The sequence below is a fragment of the Archocentrus centrarchus genome, chromosome 8 (assembly GCF_007364275.1).
Source record: "Archocentrus centrarchus isolate MPI-CPG fArcCen1 chromosome 8, fArcCen1, whole genome shotgun sequence".
Lineage (NCBI taxonomy): Eukaryota > Metazoa > Chordata > Actinopteri > Cichliformes > Cichlidae > Archocentrus > Archocentrus centrarchus.
The window spans coordinates 5,180,174-5,206,307 of NC_044353.1; the positions used below are offsets into that span (position 1 = coordinate 5,180,174).

Consider the following 26,134-nt stretch of genomic DNA (forward strand, 5'->3'; position numbering starts at 1 on the left):
GCTGAAATGTCTTAGGAGTTAAATCGAGGTCCTTCAGAGACATTATAAGCAGGAGACGGCAGTCAGATTCCTCAACTACATTTTATTGGGGCGCAGATGTGGTTTTAAAAACTTATTTTGGGACAAAGCAAGAAAACAATAAAGCCAGTGAGCATTGAAATGAAGGTAAATTAGATACATTAGATTAAAATAAAATGTCCAGAGGAGTTTCACCACATTTCAACTTTTGGAGAATGTGACTGCACATAAAGTTGCACTGAAATTAATTTGAAGGGGAACTTTTTACCTCCTGATCTGTATGCTGTGTTTATCACAGTAAAACACAATCCATCCATTCTCTTCTACTTATCCTGTTCACAGAAGTGAGAGAGCAATGGCCTGTGACCCCCACCTGCAGGACTGTGTGTGTGTGTGTGGGGGGGGGGGGGGGGGGGGGGGGGGGGGGGTCGTCTTGTTGTTGCTGCTCCAGCTGTTGTCACTTTGATTTGCACCAAAGCAGATAAAAATGGGTTTATAGTGGTTTATTCTTCCAAACTGGACAGATCGGTATCCCTGATGTTTAAGTGACTCTGTGTCTCATTTGAAACTCACTGAACTTGAATAATAAAAAAAAAAATCTTTAAGCAGGGTGGCCTGATCCCAACAAACCTGATGTGGAACAAATGTGGGGCAACATTTCACTAATGCTGAGAAGTGGTTGGATATCTAACTAATTACATAAAGAACAAATATACTGCTTACTTTATGCAATTTTCAACCACTTCTTGTAAACTCCGGTGGCATCGAAGCTAACGTTATGTTTTGGGATCTTGTGGAGTAATCTTTGCAAATTCCTGTATTTTCTTTTCCTGAACTGTGAACTGTTTGTTCAGCATCTTCGTGTTTCAGTAAAAAAATGAATCATTTAAAGCAGCTGAATCACTAACCACCTCTGTCTGCTCCAGTTTACACTTTAAGAAATTTCCTGTTCTGAGCGGTGAGAAGGTTTATGGTGGTTTTATTTTGCAAAGAAGTTGCGGAAATTGTTGCAGCAAAGTCTCAGCCCGGCCACCATATTGGTACGGGGGAAGCGAGTGTTATGTATGTTATTACACATGAACGGGGATCTGCACTACTAAAATTAATCATAACTTGATTAATTTTCCTCCAATTTTCAAACTGTTTAACTGGATAAATAACCGTAAACCTGCAGGTTTTCAAATCAAAGGACACTTTTAGAGAGAGTAATGTTTCTGTAATATGAGATTTAACTACGTACCCTGTGCAATTAAAAAAAACAACAAACAAAAACAAGAAATGTTTTTCCCTTATTTATTTATTTATGAACTGGTCAGAGAACCCCGCTGCAGGATGGCGGCGGCAAAGACGCATCTGACAAACCGGATGAGGCGCTTCTTCCGGCTGACTGACGTCACTGCGGGCTTTGGGAACGTATCCTCGTTTCGTTGAACAAGGCGCCCAAGGCCAATGGCTCTTTTTAGGATAAGAAGACGCCCGAATGAGTCATATACCTCTGTAATCACTTGATTGTGTTCATTGCAGACAATTAAACAACACAAAAATAAACGGAAGAGGATAGATGGATAGATGGATGGATGGAATTAAAATAAACAAATAGTTTAACAGTTCGCGGTCTGGGGTTTAACCAGCCTGAGTTTAAATAATGTGATTATTGACGCTGATGTCCAAACCAGTCCGTCTTATAGTCGTTCACACTGCTTGTGGTCGGTGCTGCCGTCAGCTGACGTGGTTAACATCAAGCGAACCCCTGGCCGTTATTTTTGCCAGGCTATAGGAACGGTGAGTGCGTCTAATTTCACGTGTCCGCACGTCCCGTCGGCCCGGGCGGGGAAGTGAAAGGCTCCAAGCAGCAATGGGAGAAGTTTGTGAGCAGAGGAAGTCGTGGCTTGGTGTTATTTGGCAAATCTGCAATGTTTTCATGTGTTTGTTCTTCGCTCTGGCGTCATACGTTCAGGTGAGAGTTTGATTTTTTCTTTTTTAACTGATTTTTGGTTTTTTTGTCTGCACTCTGTGCAACTGTGATCAATAACTGCGTCCTGATCTCCCGCTGCAGATCAATGACCCTGACGCAGGCTTATGGATGGTAGGATTACACTATTTTTTCCAAGTTATTAGATATGTTGATGTTTTTGCAGGATTAGTTATTAACACCACCTTCTTTTCCAGGTGGGGTACGGCGTCCCTGCGGTCCTGTGTGCGCTTATTGGCGTAAAGCCTCACCTGACAGGTAGAGGGATAAGTTTGGTGTTACCGTGGTTGATACTTACTAATAGATGCTTTGCCTATTAAGAATAAAATACTCATATTAAAGGATATGAAGCTGGTATCTAAGGCTGCTACTGAACTTTGCTCTAATGCAGGTTTTCAGTGCTGGTAGCGCCACCATGTGGCTGTACACTGACTGTACAACTTGTTGCAGAGTTTAGGGCCTGATTACATTTTTTGCATTCTTTATATATATATATATATATATATATATATATATATATATATATATATATATATATATTGTGCTGTTTCCATTTCAGAGACTTTGCCCTGGAGACGTGTTGCAGACTTCCATGTGATGATTTCCAGCGCTGTTGGTGCCACGTTGGGCTGGGCATTGTATAAAGAGCGAATCACACAGATCTTCCAACAGGAGGAGGGCAGGTACGCCTCACCTGATCTGAGAAAAAGCTCTCTGTTCCATGAAAATCCCTTATTTTAGTGCGCACACATTTTTGAGCATTGCTACACTCTATAAATTAAAAAAAAACTGAAAAATAAAAATCCTGGTGCAGTGGGTCACAGCCACAGTCAGGGACAGCACTGCCTCTTCACCCTCCCTGCCTTCTGGGAGGCACTTCAGGACACTGTACACCTGAACCACAAGACTGAAAAAACAGCTTCTACCACAGAGGTGCTACACTGCTGATCTCTGACCATATCAAACCCAGTGAACAAGCTCCTTGCACACCCACTGCGCCACTTTAGCACATTGCATCCAGTTGTAAATAGACCATTTATTTGCTGTTTATATCACCTTTGCTCACAGTAAATATCACATGTTTATTTATTTTATTTATATTTCTTATTTTCTATCTCTTATTATTTCTTGTTTCGGCACCTGGAGGACGGCTCCAACAAAATTTCATTGTGTTCTGCAATGACAATAAAAATATCTCATCTTTCTTCCTGTTAAAAGGGAACTTTTCCTTTGCACTGTTGCCAAGTGTTTGCTCATAGGGGGTCATTTTGACTGTTGGGTCTTCTCAGTAATTATTTTAGGGTCTTTACCTTACAGTATAAAGCTCCTTGAGGCAACTATTTGTTGTGATTTGGTGCTATATAGATAAAATAAAATAAAATAAATAAATAATGTAGCACAGACAAAACCACTTAATTAGAGTAATAAAGAAACAGTCCCCATTAATTAATTAATTTAATTTTTTACATAGGTATTTAATATATTTTTGCCCCTTTAGAGAATTTTCCGGGCTCATTTTGACGGCAGTTTGGCTTCTCCTGTGTCGCCACTCTGGAAGGTAAGAGACTCAAATTTTATTTTTTCATCTTGCTGTTAAAATATGACTTATTTCTTTGGGGCCGTTCTAGGAAGGAGTGAAGATTAGACAGCTGCAGAGGGGCTAATAGTCAAAGGAAAATATTTTTCCTTAATTTTTTCTCCTAACTTTTTTTTTTTTTTTTACTTTACTTTCAGATAGTATCCTAATTTTTTCTTCCAATTTTTTACAATTTTTTTCTCATAAATGTGTGACGTTTTTATTTTCAGAGAATATTCACATTTTATTTCTTTTTTTGGATTTCTTGTTAAACTTCATGGGTAGATAGTTTATGACCAAAGTTGGGATTATTTATGGGGTCACTGGGGTTGAGATCAAAGGTCAAGGTCAAATGGTTAAATCTTTGTGGAGTTTTTTGTTGGATTTTCATGTCCATTTCATATCTAATAGGAACTCTTGCATCATTATTCTCTATGTCAAGACATTTTGCAGTGATCAGCTCCTGGAAGTCAGGGTCAAAAATCAAGGTCACAATTATTAAATCTTTGTTTTTCATGTGACAACAAACAGGGTTACTACAGTGTGACAGGCGTAGTTTGCTCCACTAGATGGTGCTCTTGTTTATTTATTCTGTTTTTCTAACCCCCTTCCATTCCCTCTTCTGTGTCAGAGCTCCTGTCGGGATGCTCCGAGTCTCCACAGCTGTTGTCATCACAGTCTTCCCATTTGTGGCCTGGCTTTATTACCACATCAATAAGGAGCTGAGATCAGACTGGCCTTCACACTGCACAACTGCCATTTAGACATCGGCCTGTGTTGTCTGATGGAATATCTATAACAGCTCAGGTGCACTTTAATTTTGTTTTAGTTAAACACTTTTTGTAAAATAAAAAATAAAGTTTATTGAATGTGCCAGATTAAATGTAAAAATCTCCTGTGCAACGTTTAAGTGAAATAAAATAGAATAAAATGAATCTTTATTAAGATAAAGTGATGTCCAGGTTTGTCTAAAGGTAAGTTTTCCACTCTTCGGGTGGCAGCAGAGAGCACACGGCCAAAAGAGAAGAAGAAGATATTTGTGACGCTATTTCCTGTGATTAGTAACGGCTCCCTGGCTACCGATCTGAGATCAGCCAATTAGGTTCTAGTGGCGTGTTTAAAACTACCACGACTGTAGTAAAACTGACCCGAGAACGGTGATTTGTATGCCGTGTTTCTGTTCACTTCTCATGCTTTATCGAAGCTGTAGCCGCTTCCTGGTTGTGGCAGCGGTCCTGTGAAGGTGCAAACATGTCCCTGAGTGTGTTATATCACAGCCTGGGCTGCCGTCTGCTTCATGGCAGAGTATTACGGAGCCCAGTGAGGATCACAGCCGGCGCTTTACGGAGGGAGGCGGGCCTGAAACATGCGCTGTCCCCGCGGAGAGCTCACTGCTGCCTGGTAGGTCAAAGCTGCGGGTGTCCGCGGTGACAGCAAACTTTATTTAGAGTTTGACAGTTTTGCAGCCCGTTCTCTCTGTATCGTTAAACCAGGTCTTGTTTTAATGACAGAAATATCAAGCAAAGCGCTTCGTTTAGCAAATAATTTGTCACAGTTTGCTGTCTGTATCGGGGAGGGAAAAAACACGCTCAATAATTTAGGACCATCTGCAGTTACACCTGCTTCTCCTACTAGCAGCACCAACTTAAACTGGCAGATGTTTGAATGGAAATGATCTACAGACACAGAACCCAGACCTGGATGATCCTGGACTAAGATCCATTTTCCCTCCATCAGTCCATGTCAGGGAAACTCGGTGTTCAAGCTGACTTATCCAACTTTGCAGCTCCACATTTTTTTTTCTTCTTGGACTCAACCACGGCTGCGGCTTGAGAAGTGTAGCTCCTCCCCCTTTCAGTCAACTTTCCTCTGTTTGGCTGCCCTTTATAAACAGAAGGTAGATGGGTGGGCCTTCTATGCCACAAGAGGTTTACTTAAATAAAAGATCATTTATTAAACATAAACTAACCAAGACAAACGTCAGGGAGGGTTGATGTCAGGTGGAATGTGAGAGAGAGAGAGAGTGATCAGTTTGTCTGGACCTGCTTTTATAGCCTGGAGGGCGCAGGTCAGCAGCATTAGCAGCCAGTTATCAAGAATAGCAGGCCAGGACTTCTCGAGACGCTGAGCAGGTCATCACATTTAGAATTAGAAGGCTTTATTTTCCCTCTCTGTGCAATTGTTGTTGATGCAGATGGGAGGCGCTGCTCTTCCTGAAGTCAGAGATAATTTCCTTTGTATCCACAGTGTACAGCAGTGAGTTCAAGTAGTTAAGAGGCTGTTGTCACTGTTCATGCAAGCAATGAGGTATGCATTATAGCATTAACTGCAGCATTACCTGTGTATGCACAGACCTCATTATTTAAAACTGTGGCCATGTTTAATTTGAGTATCCAGCATTTTTATATTTCATGACTTTAATCAACTCACAGTTTCCTGTGCTTGCTCATTAACAGGTAAATGTGAGTCAGCAGCACACCTGCAGAGCGACACAGTGGCTGAATCAACACAACTTAAGAACATTTTCCTCACTGCCTCCTCCACCTTCATCAGGAGATAAGCCAAAGAAGTCTGGGGTAAGAGTTTGATTGACGCCATTCATTTTAAATGGAAACTTCAGTTTGGAAGGTTCCTTTTGTCTTATAGGGCAAGGACATGATGACATTTAATGGCTTTAGTAGCACTAAGAAACTACACTAGGCATTTATAAGTCCTGCAAAATATTCTCCATCACTCATCAGCAATCAAGTTATTTAAGGTGACCCAAAGGATACGGATCTGTTTAAATAAACTTACCAAGAGTTTATTTGCAGGTAGAAAACAAACCAAGAAGCAGCTGTGATGAAATAAATGTCTGCGCTCTCTTTAAAGCCTGTGACGTGGAAATCTTTAGCCATAACATTCGCTGTCGGGGGTGCTCTGCTCGGAGGGATGAAATATTTCAAGAAAGAAAAGGAGGAAAGTATGTGTTTCACTACACATTAAAAACTCATGTCAGTATACAAGGAAACAGTGGATGTGACCTTTATTTTATACATGTTAATAAAGTGATGGGCTCGTAAATAACCTGCCTCTGTGACTCTAATCATGCTGTAATTGGCAGTGATTGAAAAAGAGAGGAACAAATCAATAGGGAGGCCGGCGCTGGGAGGCCCGTTTTCACTCATCGATCACAACAACAAGCCCACCCAGAGCGAGGACTTCCTCGGCCGGTGGATCCTCATCTACTTTGGGTTCACTCACTGCCCCGACATCTGCCCCGATGAGCTGGAGAAAATGGTGGAAGTGGTGGATGAAATAGGTATTCAGACTGGTTTTTATTAGAAGAGGCGGTGAGAATATCAAGTCCGGATTTTACTCAACGTGTGTGTGTGTGTGTGTGCGTGTGTGCGTGTGCGTGTGCGTGTGTGTGTGCGTGTGCGTGTGTGTGTGCGTGTGCGTGTGCGTGTGCGTGTGCGTGTGTGCGTGTGTGTGTGTGCGTGTGTGTGTGTGTGTGTGTGTGTGCGTGTGTGTGTGCGTGTGTGTGTGTGTGTGTGTGTGTGTTTGTTTGGCTTTTTGCAGACAAAATAAAAACTCTTCCAAACTTGACGCCGATCCTCATCACCATCGACCCTGACAGAGACACTCCAGAGGCCTTAGCCTCGTATGTGAAAGGTAAAAAAAAGCCACATGATCAAACTGAATACCACAAGTTTGAATATGTATGGCGAAAAACTGTTGTTGAGTAGGAATGCAGCAATTCAGAAACACAAAATATTGTCCACGGAGCTCTACATGTCTGGTTAAAGCAGTTTGGTTAAAGCTGTAATTTAGTGCAAATGCATAAACTGTTAAAGAGAAGCAAAACTAATATTTTGAGAATAACTGTGAAAGAGTAACTGACCCTCCCATGCATCCAAAAAAAGCATGCCAGAGGTGGGTGTAAACACAGGCTTCTCCTGCATAGAGGAACTTTATCCTGTGTTCTTGGATTTTAAACATTCGTATCATCTCATCCTTCAGAGTTTTCCCCAAAGCTGATTGGTCTGACGGGGTCGACAGCTCAGATCAATGAAGTTTCCAGAGCGTACAGAGTTTACTACAGTCAGGGGCCAAAGGATGAAGACAGCGACTACATCGTGAGTCACTCTCTGCTCTGGTTCAGCTCCCAGAAGCCAGGATTTTCTTCATTTACCAGATTCACCTGTCTGTTTTCTTTAGGTCGATCACACAATCATCATGTACCTCGTGGGACCTGACGGAGAGTTTGTGGAATATTTTGGACAGAACAAAAGAAGTGTGGAGATCACCAACTCGATAGCAGCACACATGAGGAAGTACAAGAAAGGAAAATGAGCTGCAGCTCATTAAAGTCGACCGCGGACTCTCAGACATCCTCAGGCATGTCTGTCAACTACTGCCATCATATCTTGGCTTTTATTTATTCTGGATCCATGATTCCATAAAGATACATGTCTGCAGTGATGCTCAGTGGTGTACAATTTCCAGATTTTTTTCATTTTATTTTCTGATTATTCATTTTGCATTGCTGCTGAATTAAAAAAAAAACCCACAAACATTCAAATGAGCTCAAAATTTGTAATTTCTGATGCAGAAAGTGCAGCTTATTCTTAAAGGCAAATGAAGCAAGCCTTTGAATTTCATTTCATCCAAGCCAACATAAAATATACAGTGAAAATAGTGTATTAAACATATTAAACATGCGCAAAGTTCCAAATAATGCGATGAACCAAAAGCCGAAGTTTCAGGCTGCTCTGCGTTCCTGCTGCTGTGTCTACACCACGTCACAGACCTCACATATCTAACATGTTAATCTCAGGCAGCCAATCAGGTCCAGCATAGGATCAATAAAGATTAGAGTACAGGAACACAGATGTGCCCTTTACATCCAAATGCACGGCTTGGAAACTATTAATGAGATTCTGGCCATCTTTGGTTTTAGGGGCTTACAAACACACAGAGGCAATTTCTTAAATGTGGGTGATTATTTTTTTTAGAGCACTTTGAAACACAGCTTCACATTTAAAGAAATGCTCATTCATGACCTTTTCTGTAACTGCAGATGAAAGGAAGGACCTATCCTAGTCAGAGCGTCCTGTCACCTGTCAAAGGACGACTAAAAACTCAGTTTTTATCAGATCTGACTGATGATTCTACACATGCAGTTTTATACACTGGAATTTTAAAATAACTGCCCAGGAAGCGCATAAGCAGGTGTTTCTTCTTGTGCAGCTGTAAAAGTCATCCAAGAACCACCCCAGGAAAAGAGGACCAGAAGTTCTTCCTGCAGCAGAAGATCAGCCTCTACAAAACAGCAAATACCAGCACCTCAGTTCAGAGCTCACCTCAACGCAGAATTTGAGCCAAGATTTAATCATCATGGCTACCACAACATCCTGCGGCGGTATCCCATCCAAGCTTAGTGGGATCCGTTTTTTTTAAGATGGAGGTGTGAACCAAAATACCCCCGGGCTCTGTGAGGACTGTGAGCTGCATCAGATCACCTGGCCTCCACAATCACATGACCTAAACCCAGGTGAGATGGTTTAGGAGTGAATCAGAATTAGCGATGAGGGTTAGTATCAAAGCACAGGTACCTGTGTGTGTTGTTTTAAAGCTTTGGAGCCTTCAGTATTGTTCTGCACTGTAGAGAAAATGAGTATTAGTAGCTACTAAACTGAGCACCTGAAAGGAAACACTCCAGCAAGCAGTCAGAGGAGGGCAAACTCCTGAGCTTTCACTCTGGATGCAGCGGCTCAGACCACTGAACCGTCGGTATTTGTGGAGGGATGGAAACTGTTTCCACAGGCTGACAAGTGCAATTCATAAACACCACTAGTGGGAGCTATTTTTCCACTACAGATAAAATATCAGAATGTTTTAGATTAGACTGCATCAAGCCATCTATCTTTCAAGTAATCTATTATTTGATGATTGTTTCCAGAGGCTGGGAAATAAGGATCGTTTAGAGCACAAAGCAGTGATTGCTGCTGGTAGGAGAGGTGCAGCCTCAGCAGTGCACAGTGTGGTCTGCTTTGGTGTAACTAGTGACGTAGTCACAAACTGTCTCAAAGAATGCCACAAGGAGGGAGTTTGCTTAAATAAAATAATTTATTGATGATAAATCCCCAAAACACAAACACTAAAGAGGATGGATATCAGGTGGAATATAAGAGAGACCTGATCACTTCATCTGGACCAGCTTTCTGGAAGAATGAAGAGGTCTTTTTAATTTTTCTTTTACAATCACTGTTATGTATGATTGTCTTTTTATGTTTTGAAAGTTAGGTTTGGCATTCCAGAGTTTTGAGTCTTTGCCAATTTGTCGAGGATTTGTGCACTAAAATCATAGTTATCTGCATCAATCTGTGAAATATTCCTTTCTGTTGTTGATCATCTGCTGATGATGAAAATTTAATTCCAAACTCTTTTAGCTAATTGGTCCATGGACACTGAGCTCACCCATAATACGTAAATGCATTCAGACTGATTGTATCATTAAAAAGCTCTCTGTTCACTGGATCGCTTCCACTGGAATTTCTCATCCTTCCCTTTGGAGGAAAACCTCAGCCATTATATAATCGTGTCCAGCGGACGACAAAGAGGGGGTGTAATATTACCAGTAATAATGATTTATTAATATCTTTTCCGCCTGTGCACCTGTCGTAGTTCCTCCTTTATAAATCAGATTAGAAAAGCAAACACAGCAGTCGTTTGGCTCTCCGAGGCCAGACACCACGCTCATTCCTGGAGGAGAGGGGCCTCCCGGCTGGAGCGCTCACAGGGAGACGAATTGATTTCTGGATTAATAGAAATGTATTTATAGCCTGGGCGTAGTATTTTAGTCAGCTGGTTGGATCTGTGTGGTATAAATACATTTATAGCAATTATAGCTTTTAAGCTGTATAGCAGTGAAAGCGTGAACTAAACTTCATTTGGATTGATGGCTCGATGATCTGTGAGGCTTTCAGGCGCCATCAGCACCTCGCACATTTGGCTCAGTGTGCGCAGATCAATCGTGCTGTAGATCCAAACGCAGTTCAGTGCCTTCTGTCTTTGTTGCGGCAGCTTTGGCTCAGAAATGACACAGATCTGTGGATCAGGGTTTAATCCTAGTCCAAGAAAGCGGAGCATCAGCTTGACAAAAAGCTTGTTTTTTTTAATGCGTGTGGTTTGCGCCTTTTCACAGTCAGACTTCCACATGCACATTTGCTGCCATGTTGAGACATGACAGAGGGGTCGGCGTAAGTCCCCTTTGCCCGATAGGCCCACACGTCTTCCCAAAACCAATTATAATCACATCTGTTGCCAGACCTTCAAGTGATATTAGGACGCTATTAAATCAGCGCCAATTAGACTGACTGTGATGCACTCTCAGACAAAATGCGTATTCAAACATCGAGTCTAAAACTGAAAAATATCATAGACTGTACGTAAAAGATGGAGGTTGGCACCATGGAGTCCTGTGGTGATGTCTGAGTTGAGTGTGTTTGCCATCTCCATCTTGGTTTTGTGAAACTGGATGATACGTGATCATCTATTGGCTTCTGATTGACACATTGTTAGCCAATTGGCATGCTATGGTTCATGGCACTATAGTGACCATAATTTACAAAATTACTTTCATGTTGTATTCAGTATCGGCTCCATGGCTCACGTTCCATTTAGTGACACAGAGCCAGCCTCAGGCGATCACAGGCGAGTCTCCTGGTCGGATTCTTTGTCTCTGTCCTTGGACCTTCTTAGTTTTAGATGTCCGGGTTCTGTTCTTGGTTACAGTTTGTTTGTATTAATTTGGAATTTGGAAATTCTTCATCATTAATTCCATCTCCTGAGTCCTGCATTGGGTCCAAATCCGGCCAGCCACGCAGCATTTTAGGACATGATCCAGAAATGAAATACACAAATATATAGAGAAAGAGAGCAACTTAAAAAAAATGTCTGAAATTAGGACTCAGTTGTTAATTAAATGTTTCAATAAACTAGCCAAACGTCTGTTCTATAAACTTTAATGTGTAGTTTGCTTGAAGTTTAAAAAATTCACACTTGAAGGAACTTTTTTAGGACCGTTATTTGTATCTTTAAGTTAAATTAAGATCAAGAACCAAGTTTCTAAAACTTGAAATTGTATCAAAATATAAATTTAATGACTTCCATGACACGAGGCGATTAAAGAAATCTCAAAATTGCTGCAGAAGAAGGTGAAATATTCTGACTTTCATGTGGGGGAGTCTCTTAATAACACTGGATCCTAAGATTAAACAGTCAGCTGAGCTTCCAGTAAGCCCTGCTTTAATGTTGCAGTTACATCCTGTAAACTCAAACATGTATATCTGCACTATATTATGTTTGCTGATGGAGGCACAATAATAGAAACTTGCTCAAAGGATTTTAAATGGATTTATGGTTAACTGTGTTATCTAGGAGGTGGATTCTCACTGATTCTGTGAACTAAAACCACTGATCCCCCGCAATCCTCCATTAACTTTTACGTTAACCATTTTACATTTTCACTGCTTTACGACATATGGTTTTATCTTAAGCACATTGGGTACAATGAGTGTGATGAAATGTGGTATATAAATAAAATAGTCGTTGCCGGTGTCGATCATCCTGACAGAGAATGGAGCAAAAGGCAGCAAACAGCCAAAGAAAAGCTCTAAAATGTCCTTCAAGAAGCCTCGAGAACTGTTCCTGAAGACTCAGAGAGTTCAGTCTACACTGGTGGTCATGCAAGTATTGACTTTCAAGCTTATATGAAGGGTGGCCTTCATATAATAGTGTATATATTATATATATAATACATACAATACATATATATTTGTATAAATGCAACTTGGAGTACAAAAGTACTTTGAATGCCAAGTAAGAGTAGTAAACATGATACAGCCACCACGCCATTTCCTTTAAGGTCTTCAGACGTTCCCAAAAGAAAAGAAAAGTGCAGAAATCTTGCATTTAATGTTCTGGTTATGATATATTATTTTACTTGAAGTTAAAACACAATAAATAAAAATCTATAAAATCTAGATAAGCCCATAAGTTATATTAAATACATTCATGATGTGTTCAATTACAAAAAACTAACATGAGAACACACAGAGAAATGCAAGTGTAATGGCATGCAGACGTTTTACACACCAAACAGCAGACGTCAGACTGACATTGGGGGGGCAGCAGAAGATTAATACAGCAATGAATATGAAGCAAAACCAGCTTTTAAAAATAAATGTGCTTAAATGCAAAACAATGTCTGTGATGTGCTAATGTTGTCCACCAACACCAGCTGCTCCCAGCACAGTCGCGTGCGTGCATGTGTGTGTCCATGTGCGTGCGTGCGTGTGTGTCCATGTGCGTGCGTGTGTGTGATGGGCTCTGCTCTCCAGAGTTTCGGCGATGCCCTAAACGACCTAATCTTCCCTGATCCCACAAAATTAGGCCCGCCTCGCTGGGCCTGTAAGCCCCCTAAGCTGTTGTCCATACCATTCATTGCTTTTTAATGGACAGGCTGAAGGATTACAATAGAAACTGTTTAAAAGTGATACAATACAGCTATACATAGACCGTTTGAAATACAAAATGGCCATACTTGACTTATCCAAGGTAGCGTAAGAGCCAGATCTCCAAATATAGGAGAAGCAGCATCCCTGACCATCTCGTATAAAAGCTGCCAAAGTCTGGTGAGGGTGTGTGGTCAGGAGTCTGTGGGGTAGTGTTGGAAGATTAACGACAGTCCACACAGTACAGTGATTTTTAAGGCCATAAACATTTTTGGACCCAGGTAAGCAACAAATTTTTCATTTTTCACCGTCTTGAGTTTTTTAAAGACTTTTTTTTTTCATCCTTATTGCACAGCTCGACAAAATGAGTGATGCAGACATGGAAATATTTGGGGTGGCGGCCCCATACCTCCGCAAATCCGAGCGGGAGAGGATCGCAGCCCAGAATGTCCCATTTGACGCCAAAACTGCCGTCTTTGTGCCCGACCCGAAGCAGGAGTACGTCAAAGGAAAAATCAAGAGCCAGGATGACACGAAGGTCACTGTGGAGACTGATGGTGGAAGGGTGAGTGATGTTTCAATCATCTCACATCAGCTTTTCTGTCGTTTACCTGTCCTTCATTACAGTGGATGCTTTTTGAAATCACTCTTCAGGTTGTCACAGTGCATGTGGATGACATTCGGCCCATGAACCCCCCTAAGTTTGACAAGATAGAGGACATGGCTCTGCTGACGCATCTCCACGAACCAGCCGTGCTTTTTAACCTCAAGGAACGCTATGCTGCCTGGATGATTTACGTAAGGACAACTTTATATCTTTAATATCAGTCAGTATGGATAGTTTGTGTCCTGCATCCTGATTTCTTTCCTCCTCTCGTTAACTCAGACCTATTCTGGGCTCTTCTGCGTGACCTTGAACCCTTACAAGTGGCTGCCGGTCTACAACCCAGAGGTGGTGGCCGGCTACAGAGGAAAGAAACGTCAGGAGGCCCCCCCACACATCTTCTCCATCTCTGACAACGCTTACCAGTACATGCTCACAGGTCTGGGCACAAAGTAACATCTGCTGTTGGCATGAGTAGCTTCACTTGGTTCAGTTGTGTTTGTGTACTTTTACTGAGCATAATTATGGATAATTAAAAGCATAACTACTTTAAAAGCAGTGAGGAAATTTCCTATATTTGCAATATGCAAATAAAACATTCCCACTAAACCATGTTAAATTGTTTTCAGGCGTATATAAATATCGGACACTCATTCAGCTCGACAGAAATGCATAAAAAAGAACAAAGCAGGTTCTGTTAACGTGATTTTTTCTGACTTTGGGAAATTATTTTTATAAATTATAATAATACACGACTGTGATCGTGCTTGATGAAACTCGGTGCACATAATAGCAGTTTGACACAATTAAACATAAAAGTAAACTGTGAGGAAACTATAAAAAAAAGGTGGAAACTTTTGTCCAATAAATACATTAAAAAATGAGGAGATTGAATCCAAAATGTAAATGTAGCTTTTCATTGACATGAGCATAAAATAATTTTTATTTATCTACTTATTTATTTATTATATTATTATTGTGAAAAAATAATAGTACCAATGAGGTCAAAGGTGGTGTAAGCTGTTTTTTTATGTTTTGCACATAAGATAAACAACTTGATAGAACAATTTAATTATCAGCAGTGTGCAAGTTAATTATACTGTGACAACAAGTTATTTATGTTGAACACAAGATAATTAAATCGTAGAACAACCTAATTAACTCGTGCACACAGAAATTCACACGCTTCAGTTTTAGTTTCATTCTTGCTGCCCTCAAACATAAACCTACAGCAGCAGGAATCAGGCTCTGTTATACAGCCCTTCATGCAGACCGTAAGCATGTGAAGCAAATGATGTTCATGTGTAAGAACAACAAGAATTTCATCTCATGCACCTCATGACCTTCTGAGGTGAAACTGCAGGAATGGCTTCTTGACAGCCACTGAGACCATCTCTGATGAGGCTTCACTGAACAGTACCTGGATCAGCTGAAGGTCCAGATGCATCTCTCAGGTCCTGTCAGGTCTTTGCTGGCCTATTTCTTAAGGTCATGACTTGCAGATACTGGTCAACAGCTGTGGACATTTTATTTAAGCCTGACACTTCTTCTTTGGTGCTCCACTTGTCCAGTTTTCTCAAATTCTTTGCACACCATGCCAAGATATGTCAGGTTTTTGGCCAATAACTCTTTGGTTTAGAAAAAAAAAATAAAAATAATAATAAATAAATAAATATATATATATATATATATATATATATATATATATATATATATATATATATATATATATATATATATATATATATATATATATATGTATATATGTATGTATATATATATATATATATATGTATATGTGACATCTTTGGCATTTTTCATAGATCCAACTAAAGAAATGGAAATAAACTATGTGTTTGTGTAATAGGCTGCTGGTAATACATTGGCTTAGCAAACATACAAAAAAGTAGGTATAAAAACTGGATGGAAAATGAGGGAAAACGCAGCCAATGTCCAAAGAAAGGCCTGGAGAACTATTGATCACGACCACTTTAAAAAATCTGGCTCCTTGGAATAAAATACACTTTAAAAAAAGAGTATGCAGGATGAAGGGATTGATATCACTGACAGGTACCCACGTTTGCCTGACCTAAATCCAACAGAACACCTCTGGGACATTATGTTTAGGTTCATACGATGCTGCCAGGCTGCACTTCAGACTGTCCAGGAGCTCAGTGATGCCCTGGTCCAGATCTGGGAGGAGATCCCCCAGGATACCATTCATCATCTCATTAGGAGCCCCGACATTGTCAGGCAGGCATACAAGCACCTGGGGGCCACACAATCTACTGAGTAACATTTTGAGTTACTGCAATGAAATTTTGTCCAAATGTTCAGCTTGCTGCATCATTTTTCACTTTGATCTTTGATCATTTTCATTTCCATCAAACAATGTGTCAGTCTTTCATTCCTAACACATTACCCGGTCCATATCAGGACTTAAGAATCAGAATCACTAAGTATGTGGCAGCGCTGTGCATCCCGAGTTGTTACAGACACATGAGTCTTCTTAATTATACTATCAAGGTACATTACTTGTTTCAGATAATAAAAAAAAAATTCCCTCTGAGATTTCAAGAGTTCCACACTGTGAAATAAATAAATAGAAACAAGATATTTTTAAAATTAGACTAAGGTGCGCGCACACACACACACACACACACCCTAGCTCTACTCAGATATCACCGTTTCTTTCCTTCCTTTAGATCGAGAGAACCAGTCTATCCTGATCACGTAAGTATGCCTTTATTAGCGTATTGTATTTATTTGTCTTTATTTTATTTCCCATCATTCATTTCATTTTATATTTTTATCAGTGGAGAATCTGGTGCTGGGAAAACAGTCAACACAAAGCGAGTAATCCAGTACTTTGCAACAATTACATCACTAGGAGACTCGAGCAAGAAGGAACAGCTTGACAGTAAAGTGCAGGTTCGGTCCACTTAACTCTTCTTCTAATTATCTCAAGATGAAAGGCAAACTGAAATATTCTTTTAACTTAACTGGCATGGACAGTCTCTTTTTATTTTGCCGCAGGGGACGCTGGAGGATCAAATCATCCAGGCCAACCCTCTGCTGGAAGCTTTTGGGAATGCCAAGACCGTGAGGAATGACAACTCGTCCCGATTTGTGAGTTGATCTGTTTTATTGAGCTTAGAGCTTTATTACCAGGGACATCCAAGAACTACCAAAAATACTCAAAGATTTCCCCTGTCCTTATATGTGAAAATTTTCCAGGGAAAATTCATCCGGATCCACTTTGGAACAAAGGGGAAGTTGGCATCAGCTGATATTGAAACTTGTAAGTGCCCATTTTATTAGTTACAATAACTGCAGCTTTTCTGCCATGAAGTCTGACCACTGACTTTATACAACAAATGGACGTAACCAGAGTGACATCACACTCATGGAGTAGCCGAGGCTAGATGATGCTGAGATATGACAGGCAAGTATTCACAGGGATCTCTGCTATCCACACAGTTTGCCCAGGAAGTAAGCAGTTTGCCAGGAGGGTGCCAGTGCAGGAGAGAGGTGACACGAGGTGCAAATGTCCTCTTCATCCCGTTCATAAGTTGCCTGGAAAATAATCAATTCCAACTTTCCTAAATCTTTAATCATTAGAATACTTTAATAGTTTAAATACTTTAATTTCATTTTCAGTTATAGTTTGACAAATTATAATTTTATAATTTTAATTAATAAGCAGCATATGAAGTGTATGAAGGCTGCGGAGTGTTGATGGTGAAATGGACCGACTTATTAGCTTTATTAGATTTTTACTAACATTTTGATGCCTTAATGCTAAACGTATCCTCTAGAAAGCTGTGTGCTAAAGCAGAGCCTGCTTTATCAATGTTACAAAATAAACATCGTGCAGTTTTAAACATGACTTCAAACTAGTGGCTGATGTCATAAACTCACCAGGAAAGTATTTATTGAAGTCATAAATCGAGTGATCATTTTTCCCTCACAGACTTCTGCATAATCTGACTTGTTTATGAAAGCAGCCCCCTGGTGGCCATTAGAAGGAATGCAGGATCAAGGCACTTCCTACATTGCCTGATAATAGTTAATATTAATATAATTAATATGTGGTTTTACTCCTGAGGTCAGTTAGTGAAGGTGTTATCAAAAATTAAGCTATATCATGGCAGAATTTCTGGCAGAGAGTAAGGTAGGTGGCCATGAATGTTCACTTGATTTATATAAATATACTTATGAATGATTAATACTCTACTCTCATTCCAAGTCATTTGTGCTTTATTTCTACTTACTGCCAGACCTTTTGGAGAAATCCAGAGTGACTTTCCAGCTGCTGGCAGAGAGGAGTTATCACATCTTCTATCAGATCTTGTCAAACAGGAAGCCCGATTTAATCGGTGAATATACCAATCAATGAGCTCTAAATGGTGATGACACAGTTTCCGTAGCATCTGGTCCCGCGCAGAGCTATCAGCTATCTTTCTATGGTTCATTTCAGAGATGCTGCTGATAACCACCAATCCTTATGATTACCCTTTTATCAGCCAAGGGGAAATCACTGTGCTGAGCATCAATGATGCAGAGGAGCTCATGGCCACAGATGTAAGTGCAGAATATCTGCAGAAATGCAGAATATTGGCTTAAGTCATGCATTTAATTACAGTATTTTTTACTGATTAAATTTTGATAAAGAAAATTACAACATCAGACGAGACTCAGACCTCCATCCATCCATCCATTTTCTTCCGCTTATCCGGGGCCGGGTCGCGGGGGCAGGAGCCTAAGCAGAGAAGCCCAAGCTTCCCTCTCCCCAGCCACCTCCTCCAGCTCATCCGGAGGGACCCCAAGGCGTTCCCAGGCCAGCCGAGATACATAATCTCTCCAGCGTGTCCTGGGTCTACCACGGGGCCTCTTCCCGGTGGGACATGCCCGGAACACCTCACCCAGGAGGCGGCCAGGAGGCATCCTAATCAGATGCCCGAGCCACCTCAACTGGCTCCTTTCGATGTGGAGGAGCAGCGGCTCTACTCTGAGCCCCTCCCGGATGGCCGCACTCCTCACCTTATCTCTAAGGGAGAGGCCAGCCACCCTTCGAAGGAAACTCATTTCTGCCGCTTGTATTCGCGATCTTATTCTTTCGGTCACTACCCAAAGCTCGTGACCATAGGTGAGGGTAGGAACGTAGATCGACCGGTAAATCGAGAGCTTCGCTTTTACGCTAAGCTCCCTCTTCACCACGACGGACCGGTGCAGCGTCCGCATCACTGCAGAAGCAGCCCCAATCCGCCTGTCGATCTCCCGTTCCCTTCGCCCATCACTCGTGAACAAGACCCCGAGATACTTAAACTCCTCCACTTGAGGCAAGAACTCGTTCCTGAGCCGGAGATGGCACTCCACCCTTTTCCGGCTGAGGACCATGGCCTCAGACTTAGAGGTGCTGATTCTCATGCCAGCCGCTTCACACTCGGCTGCGAACCGTTCCACTGCGAGCTGGAGGCCCCCCCCTGATGAAGCCAACAGAACCGCATCATCTGCAAAAAGCAGAGATGAGACTCTGAGGCCACCAAGGAAGAAGCCTTCCGCCACCTGGCTACGCCTAGAAATTCTGTCCATAAAAATTATGAACAGAATCGGTGACAAAGGGCAGCCCTGACGGAGTCCAACACCCACAGGAAACAAATCCGACTTATTACCGGCTATACGGACCAAGCTCTCACTGTGGTTGTACAAGGACTGACTGGCCCGCAACAATGGGCCAGACACCCCATACTCCCGCAGAACCTCCCAAAGAACACCCCGAGGAACACGGTCGAATGCCTTCTCCAAGTCTACAAAGCACATGTAGACTGGTTGGGCAAACTCCCACGCACACTCGAATATCCTTGAGAGGATAAAGAGCTGGTCCAGCGTTCCACGACCAGGACGAAAACCGCATTGTTCCTCCTGAATCCGAGGTTCGACTAACGGACGCACCCTCCTTTCCAGCACCCTGGCATAGACCTTACCGGGGAGGCTGAGGAGTGTGATCCCCCGAAAGTTGGAGCACACCCTCCGGTCTCCCTTCTTAAAGATGGGGACCACCACCCCGGTCTGCCAATCCAATGGCACTGCCCCAGATCTCCACGCGATGTTGCAGAGGCGTGTCAACCAAGACAGCCCTACAACATCCAGAGCCTTCAGGAACTCAGGGCGAATCTCGTCCACCCCAGGGGCTCTGCCACCAAGGAGTTGTTTAACTACCTCAGTGACCTCACCCCCAGTGATGGTCAAGTCATCCCCGTCATCCCCAGACTCTGCTTCCACTACAGAAGGCGTGTCAGTGGGATTCAGAAGGTCCTCGAAGTATTCCTTCCACCGTCCGACTATAGCCTCAGTTGAAGTCAGCAGCACCCCCCCCGCACTATAAACAGTGTGAGTGAAGCACTGCTTTCCCCTCCTGAGTCGCCTGACGGTTTGCCAGAATCGCTTCGATGCCGTCCGAAAGTCTTTTTCCATAGCCTCACCGAACTCCTCCCCCACCCGAGTTTTTGCTTTGGCCACTACCCGAGCTGCATTCCGCTTGGCCTGTCGATACCTGTCAGCTGCCTCCGGAGTCCCACAGGCTAACCAAGCCCGATAGGACTCTTTCTTCAGCTTGATGGCTCCCTTCACCTCCGGTGACCACCATCTGGTTCGGGGGTTACCACCACGACAGGCACCAACCACCTTGCAGCCACAGCTCTGAGCAGCAGCCTCAACAATGGAGGTGCGGAACATGGTCCATTCGGACTCAATGTCCTCAGCCTCCCTCGGAATGCTGTCGAAGTTCTGCCGGAGGTGGGAGTTGAAGATCTCCCGGACTGGGGCTTCTGCCAGGCGTTCCCAGCGCACCCTCACAATACGTTTAGGTGTGCCAGGTCTGTCCAGCATCTTCCCCCGCCACCTGATCCAACTCACCACCAGGTGGTGATCAGTTGACAGCTCAGCTCCTCTCTTCACCCGAGTGTCCAGAACATACGGCCGCAGATCTGATGATACGATTACAAAATCGATCATCGACCTGCGACCTAGGGTGTCCTGGTGCCATGTGCACTTATGGACATCCTTGTGTTCGAACACGGTGTTTGTTATGGACAAACTGTGGTTTGCACAGAAGTCCAATAACAAAACACCATTCGGGTTCAGATCGGGCAGGCCGTTCCTCCCAATCACGCCCCTCCAGGTCTCACTGTCATTGCCCACGTGAGCGTTGAAGTCTCCCAGCAAGACTATGGAGTCACCAGATGGAGCACTCTCCAGCACCCCACCCAGCAACTCCAAAAAGGGTGGGTACGCTGAACTGTCATTCGGCGCATAAGCGCAAACAACAGTCAGGACCCGTTCCCCAGCCCGAAGGCGCAGGGAAACTACCCTCTCGTCCACCGGTGAAAACTCCGACGTACAGGCAGCAAGCCGGGGGGATACAAGAATACCCACCCCAGCTCGCCGCCTCTCACCGAGGGCAACTCCAGACTGGAACAGAGTCCAGCCCTTCTCCAGGAGACTGGTTCCAGAGCCCAGGCCATGCGTTGAGGTGAGCCCAACTATGTCTAGCTGGTATCTCTCAACCTCACGCACTAGCTCAGGCTCCTTCCCCACCAGAGAGGTGACATTCCATGTCCCAACAGCCAGTTTCGATAGCCGGGGATCGGTCCGCCAGGGCCTCCGCCCTCGGCCACCGCCCGACACACACTGCACCCGACCCCTACGACACCTCCTGCGGGTGGTGGGCCTGCAGGAGGGACTCAGACCTCAAATACCCGATTTTTGTTGATTCTTAATATATAAATTATGTTAAATGTGTAAATAATTATGCATAAATTTACCCCTGCAGAACAAATGCATATTTGACATTATCATTAATAATTTGGACAATAAATTAATGCACAGCACCAACATATCATGCACAATGTTTCCATGTCTGTGTCCATTCTTCAGAGAGCCATTGACATCCTGGGGTTCAGCACAGAGGAAAAGGTCGGCATCTACAAGCTGACGGGTGGCGTCATGCACAACGGGAACATGAGGTTCAAGCAGAAGCAGCGGGAGGAGCAGGCAGAGCCCGACGGCACTGAGGGTGAGACGTCTGAGGCAATGCTTCTTCCAGCTTAGATTTAAAGTAATGTAGAGTCTGAATGTCTGAGACCACCACAGAAAGAATTTCACTGAAAAGACACCAGCTTAAAGGACTGAGTGAAAAGCTGAGACCATCTCACGGACTCCACCAGTTTGTTCAAAACCTGACAATGTCATAGTTACAGTATAGTAATAATAAATGTAATTTTTTTTACCACATTTAAAAACTGTTTTCATCTGTTAAGAACAGAATACTTAGAAGGTAAATAGATACATAAAGCCAAACACTGGTGCCAGTGATCCATTTAAGATAAAGCTGAGAAGCATCGAGAAGAGAAAAAGCAGGTCATTCCAAAGACGATTGGCTCAGATTCAGCTCAAAATTTAAGTTCTGTATTGAATTTTGTTCTGGCCTCTACTTTACACCTCAGTCACAGTGCAGTAACAGTAGGACAGCAGTCTCCATGCAACCAGGAAAAAGCAGTTATTGGCTAGTTATTGCATTAAATGTTTTTTGCCATCTAGGACCAATTGAAAAAACTTGTGGCGACCGCCTGGTGTCCAAGAGGCTGAACGTGCAGCACCCTCATCCTCAACCTCTGGGCGACCACTTCTGGTTGCAAGGAGATTGCACAGGTTGCCTGCTGTGATGCAACCTGTCTCAGTCCAAGTAAACTGACTGCAGTCAGTCTCAAACAACAGAGTGTTGAAGGTTTGCAATTAATCACCATCTAATTTATAAACACAGACTGCCGACATGTAATCATTCAGTCAGTCTGCGCTGATGAGCACGACTCGGCTGCTCCATCGAATAATGAAACACAAAAACCTGAGTCACTCAAGGCTCTGGCCGGCATTTTAGCTAAATATACTAAAAAAAATATATGAGACATAGAAAGGGATGTTACAATTGTTTTGTTCGGTATAAAATCTCATCTTCCAGTTTCCACAAAGTATTTTAGAGGTCTGTGCATTTCCTCCTTTGAAAGCTTCAGATTTGACACCTGAGTTTGACCCCTTTGTTCAGAATAGGTCTTTGATGTCTGTCACTTCCACTTATTTCTTTCACTGTTACAGTTTTGCATACTTTGCAATGTTCTGCTGGAAGCATGAGGCTCTGCCATACCTCTAACAGATGAACAAGGCTGCAGGTTCCACCTGAGCGACAGCTGAATGCAGCACAAAGAACCTGAAATAGCCTTTATTTTGAAAATTTGCTTTCATTGTTTTTAACTTCCTCAAATTTCATGATTCTTTCCAGTGTTAACATGACAGATTTTGCTGACCAGAGTTATCGATCATCCCTTTTTTTAAATTATGTGTCTATCCTAAGGTTTTTGGGGGGGCTACAGCCTGTTCCAGCTAAAAAGCAGGGTGCACCCTCCCACTGACCCTCCCCTCTGTCTCATCTATCCCTCAGTGGCAGACAAAGTTGCCTATCTGATGGGTCTAAACTCTGCTGATTTGCTGAAAGCTCTGTGCTGCCCTCGAGTGAAGGTTGGGAATGAGTATGTCACCAAAGGTCAGACTCCACAGCAGGTACATGATGTTTCTACAGCTGAAAACATCCATTAACCACAGCCCGTCTGTGAGAATCCAAGTGAAAATGCTGTCTAATTTTCAGGTGAACAATGCCGTGGGCGCCCTGTCGAAGGCCGTGTATGAGAAACTGTTCCTCTGGATGGTCACAAGGATCAACCAGCAGCTCGACACCAAACTTCCCAGACAGCACTTCATTGGTGTCCTGGATATCGCAGGGTTTGAAATTTTTGAGGTGAACGGGATCCCTGCTGACATGAAAGATCCATTAAATCACTTTAAAGATCATCTCTGATTGTTTGATGGGTAAAAGCTTTCTGTTTGATTCAGATAAACAGCCTGGAGCAGCTGTGCATCAACTTTACCAACGAGAAGCTGCAACAGTTTTTCAACCACCACATGTTCGTGCTGGAGCAGGAGGAATACAAAAAGGAAGGGATTGCATGGGAGTTTATTGACTTTGGCATGGACTTGGCAGCCTGCATTGAGCTCATCGAGAAGGTTTGTTTGCTTTTTTTATTACCTTCAAATCAGGAGTAGAAGACAGGAATAAAACACTAATCAGCTTTCCGCCCCTCAGCCGATGGGTATTTTTTCTATTCTGGAAGAGGAGTGCATGTTCCCAAAGGCGACAGACGGCTCCTTCAAAAACAAGCTGTACGACCAGCACTTGGGGAAGAACAGCATCTTTCAGAAGCCCAAACCATCCAAAGGAAAGACAGAGGCCCACTTCTCCCTCATGCACTACGCCGGGACCGTCGACTACAACATCAGCGGCTGGCTGGAAAAAAACAAGGACCCACTGAACGACACCGTGGTGCAGCTTTACCAAAAAGCTTCCCTTAAACTGCTCTGTCAGCTCTTTGCCACATATGCATCTGCTGACGGTACGTCCTCTCTTTATGACGGACATCAAATGCAGATCGGAGAAATTAGATTACGATTTTTTTGCTTTGATGTTTCACAAATTCATCTCTTTTTTTTTAGCTGCCGCTGATGGAAGCAAGAAAAATTATAAGAAAAAAGGATCGTCCTTCCAGACAGTTTCTGCACTTTTTAGGGTAAGAAACAATATGTTCAGTTATTAAATGAATCTGTAAAGCCTTTATTTTTCATTACAAAAAAGATATTTTTTCTGTATGATGACAAAGAACAGTGACCAAAAGAGTTTCCACTTTGATGACTCTACAGTGTCTTTATGAGACGGGACAGGAATTCTTTTTGTTCTACATAAATTATGTATCATTTCAGAATTTTAAGCTTTGAGTTTCATCTTTGTCCATCAAAAATTGATTAAAATGAAACAACTCATTGATATTTGTGATGGACTACAAGTCTAAGAGCTCACTAAGAGTTCATCATCTTGTTTTCTCTACTTTTCTGGAATAAATGCCAACCTTCTGCATGTCCTCCACCACTACATCCTCAACTCTTCTCTGTGGTCTTCCTCCTGCCTGGCAGCTCCATATCCAACAACCTTTGTCCAGAATATCCACTAATCTTCTAATCCTGACCATCCTGGTCACTCCCAATGAAGATTTTACCATCTTCAGCTCTGCCCCTCCAGCTCAGCCTCCTGTCTGTCAGTGCCACCGTCTCTAAACCACACATAACAGCAGGTCTCACCACCGTCTTGTAAACCTTCCCTTTCACCTTTGCTGCTCTCCCTCTGTCATGAATCACCCCTGATACTCGTCTCCACCCACTCCACCCTGTCTGCACTCTCTTCTTCACCTCTCTTGTGCTCTGTCGATTGCTTTGGATGGTTGACCCCAGGTATTTAAACTCATCGACCTTCACCACCTCTGCTCCTTGCAGCATTTCTGTTACACGTCTCCCTCTCATTCACACACATGTATTCTGTTTTGCCTCTACTGACTTTGATTCCACTTCTCTCCAGAGCATACCTCCACCTCTCCAGGCTTTCTTTCCTACTCTCCCTACAGATCACTGTGTCATCTATGATTATCATAATCCACAGAGACTTCTGCCTGACTTCACCTGTCCAGAAGTTATCCCAGTTTCCCAAATTCCCAGAAATAAATTCCATGTTCTGATTTTAATGATATCCAGAGCTCTGGAAAAATAAGGCTAATTATCTACTCATGTTTGAGACATAAAATAGATTTTTGGACAAAAAGTTACAATTATTTGTCAAATAATGTGGCTTGATGTGTGGTTACTTTTACAGCCAAGAACTCTGTCTTCCAGTTTTAGTGACTTTTAGCAATTTAGCGCTAGTTAGCATCTGTGTACATGCACTGGACCCATATAGTCTATAGAAACATGCTGCTAACCAAGCTTACTAGCTTTAGCTTTTACCTTAGCATGCCATCATCTCATGTAAATATGGCCATTTCTTGCACCAATACTAAAGCCAAGGCTTCAGAATAGTGAGTCCAAAAACCAGTTGGTGACATCTATTGTTAATATGTATTCTGTGGTATAGACATTAGAAGGGTATCATCAGTCCATCTGACTGAGAACATGATGTGTTTATCTGCTGCAGGAGAACCTGAACAAACTAATGGCCAACCTGAGGTCAACACATCCACACTTTGTCAGATGCATCATCCCAAATGAGACCAAGACACCAGGTAAAACAATACGGACTAGACAGCAAATAAAGAAGAAACTTTTACCTGAAGTTAACCTGTGGAGAAAAGTTACCTGTATCTATTACAGGAATCATGCACCACCATCTGGTCCTTCACCAGCTGCGATGTAACGGCGTGCTGGAAGGTATTCGGATCTGCAGGAAGGGATTTCCCAGCAGGATTCTGTATGGAGATTTTAGGCAAAGGTAACATATCCCACTGAATTTGGTTGAGGAATTTACCTGAGTTTGA

At 42.7% G+C, this 26,134-nt stretch overlaps 3 protein-coding genes across 6 annotated transcripts in view; all 3 read left to right on the plus strand.

Moving 5' to 3' along the window:
- The first annotated feature begins 1,430 nt into the window (after positions 1 to 1,430).
- tmem220 (transmembrane protein 220) lies at positions 1,431 to 4,449 on the plus strand. Its single transcript, XM_030735794.1, has 6 exons — positions 1,431 to 1,975; positions 2,075 to 2,104; positions 2,188 to 2,248; positions 2,550 to 2,673; positions 3,489 to 3,548; positions 4,198 to 4,449. Exons 1-6 carry the CDS (start codon positions 1,874 to 1,876, stop codon positions 4,328 to 4,330), a joined length of 510 nt encoding a protein of 169 aa, XP_030591654.1. The 5' UTR covers positions 1,431 to 1,873; the 3' UTR covers positions 4,331 to 4,449.
- Positions 4,450 to 4,650: 201 nt separating this feature from the next.
- LOC115784532 (protein SCO1 homolog, mitochondrial) lies at positions 4,651 to 8,051 on the plus strand. Its single transcript, XM_030735792.1, has 7 exons — positions 4,651 to 4,967; positions 6,023 to 6,142; positions 6,438 to 6,528; positions 6,670 to 6,867; positions 7,128 to 7,220; positions 7,569 to 7,684; positions 7,767 to 8,051. Exons 1-7 carry the CDS (start codon positions 4,818 to 4,820, stop codon positions 7,899 to 7,901), a joined length of 903 nt encoding a protein of 300 aa, XP_030591652.1. The 5' UTR covers positions 4,651 to 4,817; the 3' UTR covers positions 7,902 to 8,051.
- A 216-nt stretch (positions 8,052 to 8,267) lies between these two features.
- Positions 8,268 to 26,134, plus strand: part of LOC115784530 (myosin-1B-like) — a 31,523-nt gene continuing 13,656 nt past the window's right edge. Inside the window, exons 1-18 of one of the 4 annotated variants that reach the window (XM_030735787.1) lie at positions 8,268 to 9,102; positions 13,422 to 13,631; positions 13,721 to 13,864; positions 13,953 to 14,109; positions 16,376 to 16,403; positions 16,487 to 16,601; positions 16,707 to 16,799; positions 16,908 to 16,971; positions 17,951 to 18,049; positions 18,151 to 18,254; positions 21,609 to 21,747; positions 23,167 to 23,285; positions 23,371 to 23,520; positions 23,616 to 23,786; positions 23,866 to 24,172; positions 24,273 to 24,346; positions 25,795 to 25,882; positions 25,971 to 26,088. In XM_030735787.1, the coding sequence (XP_030591647.1) occupies positions 13,431 to 13,631; positions 13,721 to 13,864; positions 13,953 to 14,109; positions 16,376 to 16,403; positions 16,487 to 16,601; positions 16,707 to 16,799; positions 16,908 to 16,971; positions 17,951 to 18,049; positions 18,151 to 18,254; positions 21,609 to 21,747; positions 23,167 to 23,285; positions 23,371 to 23,520; positions 23,616 to 23,786; positions 23,866 to 24,172; positions 24,273 to 24,346; positions 25,795 to 25,882; positions 25,971 to 26,088 (2,171 nt within the window). In that variant the 5' untranslated portion in view covers positions 8,268 to 9,102; positions 13,422 to 13,430. Of the gene's footprint in view, positions 9,103 to 11,318; positions 11,327 to 13,421; positions 13,632 to 13,720; positions 13,865 to 13,952; positions 14,110 to 16,375; positions 16,404 to 16,486; positions 16,602 to 16,706; positions 16,800 to 16,907; positions 16,972 to 17,950; positions 18,050 to 18,150; positions 18,255 to 21,608; positions 21,748 to 23,166; positions 23,286 to 23,370; positions 23,521 to 23,615; positions 23,787 to 23,865; positions 24,177 to 24,272; positions 24,347 to 25,794; positions 25,883 to 25,970; positions 26,089 to 26,134 lie in introns of those variants that run through there. The other 3 variants (XM_030735791.1, XM_030735789.1, XM_030735790.1) reach the window with 3 other exon arrangements.

Bases quoted from the DNA above. Each gene is read 5' to 3' on its own strand.
- tmem220 (XM_030735794.1), top strand. From the start codon at position 1,874: ATGGGAGAAGTTTGTGAGCAGAGGAAGTCGTGGCTTGGTGTTATTTGG. The intron at 1,976-2,074 runs GTGAGAGTTTGA...CTCCCGCTGCAG, and splicing joins CTCTGGCGTCATACGTTCAG to ATCAATGACCCTGACGCAGG. The intron at 2,249-2,549 runs GTAGAGGGATAA...TTTCCATTTCAG, and splicing joins CGTAAAGCCTCACCTGACAG to AGACTTTGCCCTGGAGACGT.
- LOC115784532 (XM_030735792.1), top strand. From the start codon at position 4,818: ATGTCCCTGAGTGTGTTATATCACAGCCTGGGCTGCCGTCTGCTTCAT. The intron at 4,968-6,022 runs GTAGGTCAAAGC...GCTCATTAACAG, and splicing joins GGAGAGCTCACTGCTGCCTG to GTAAATGTGAGTCAGCAGCA. The intron at 6,868-7,127 runs GTATTCAGACTG...GGCTTTTTGCAG, and splicing joins GGAAGTGGTGGATGAAATAG to ACAAAATAAAAACTCTTCCA.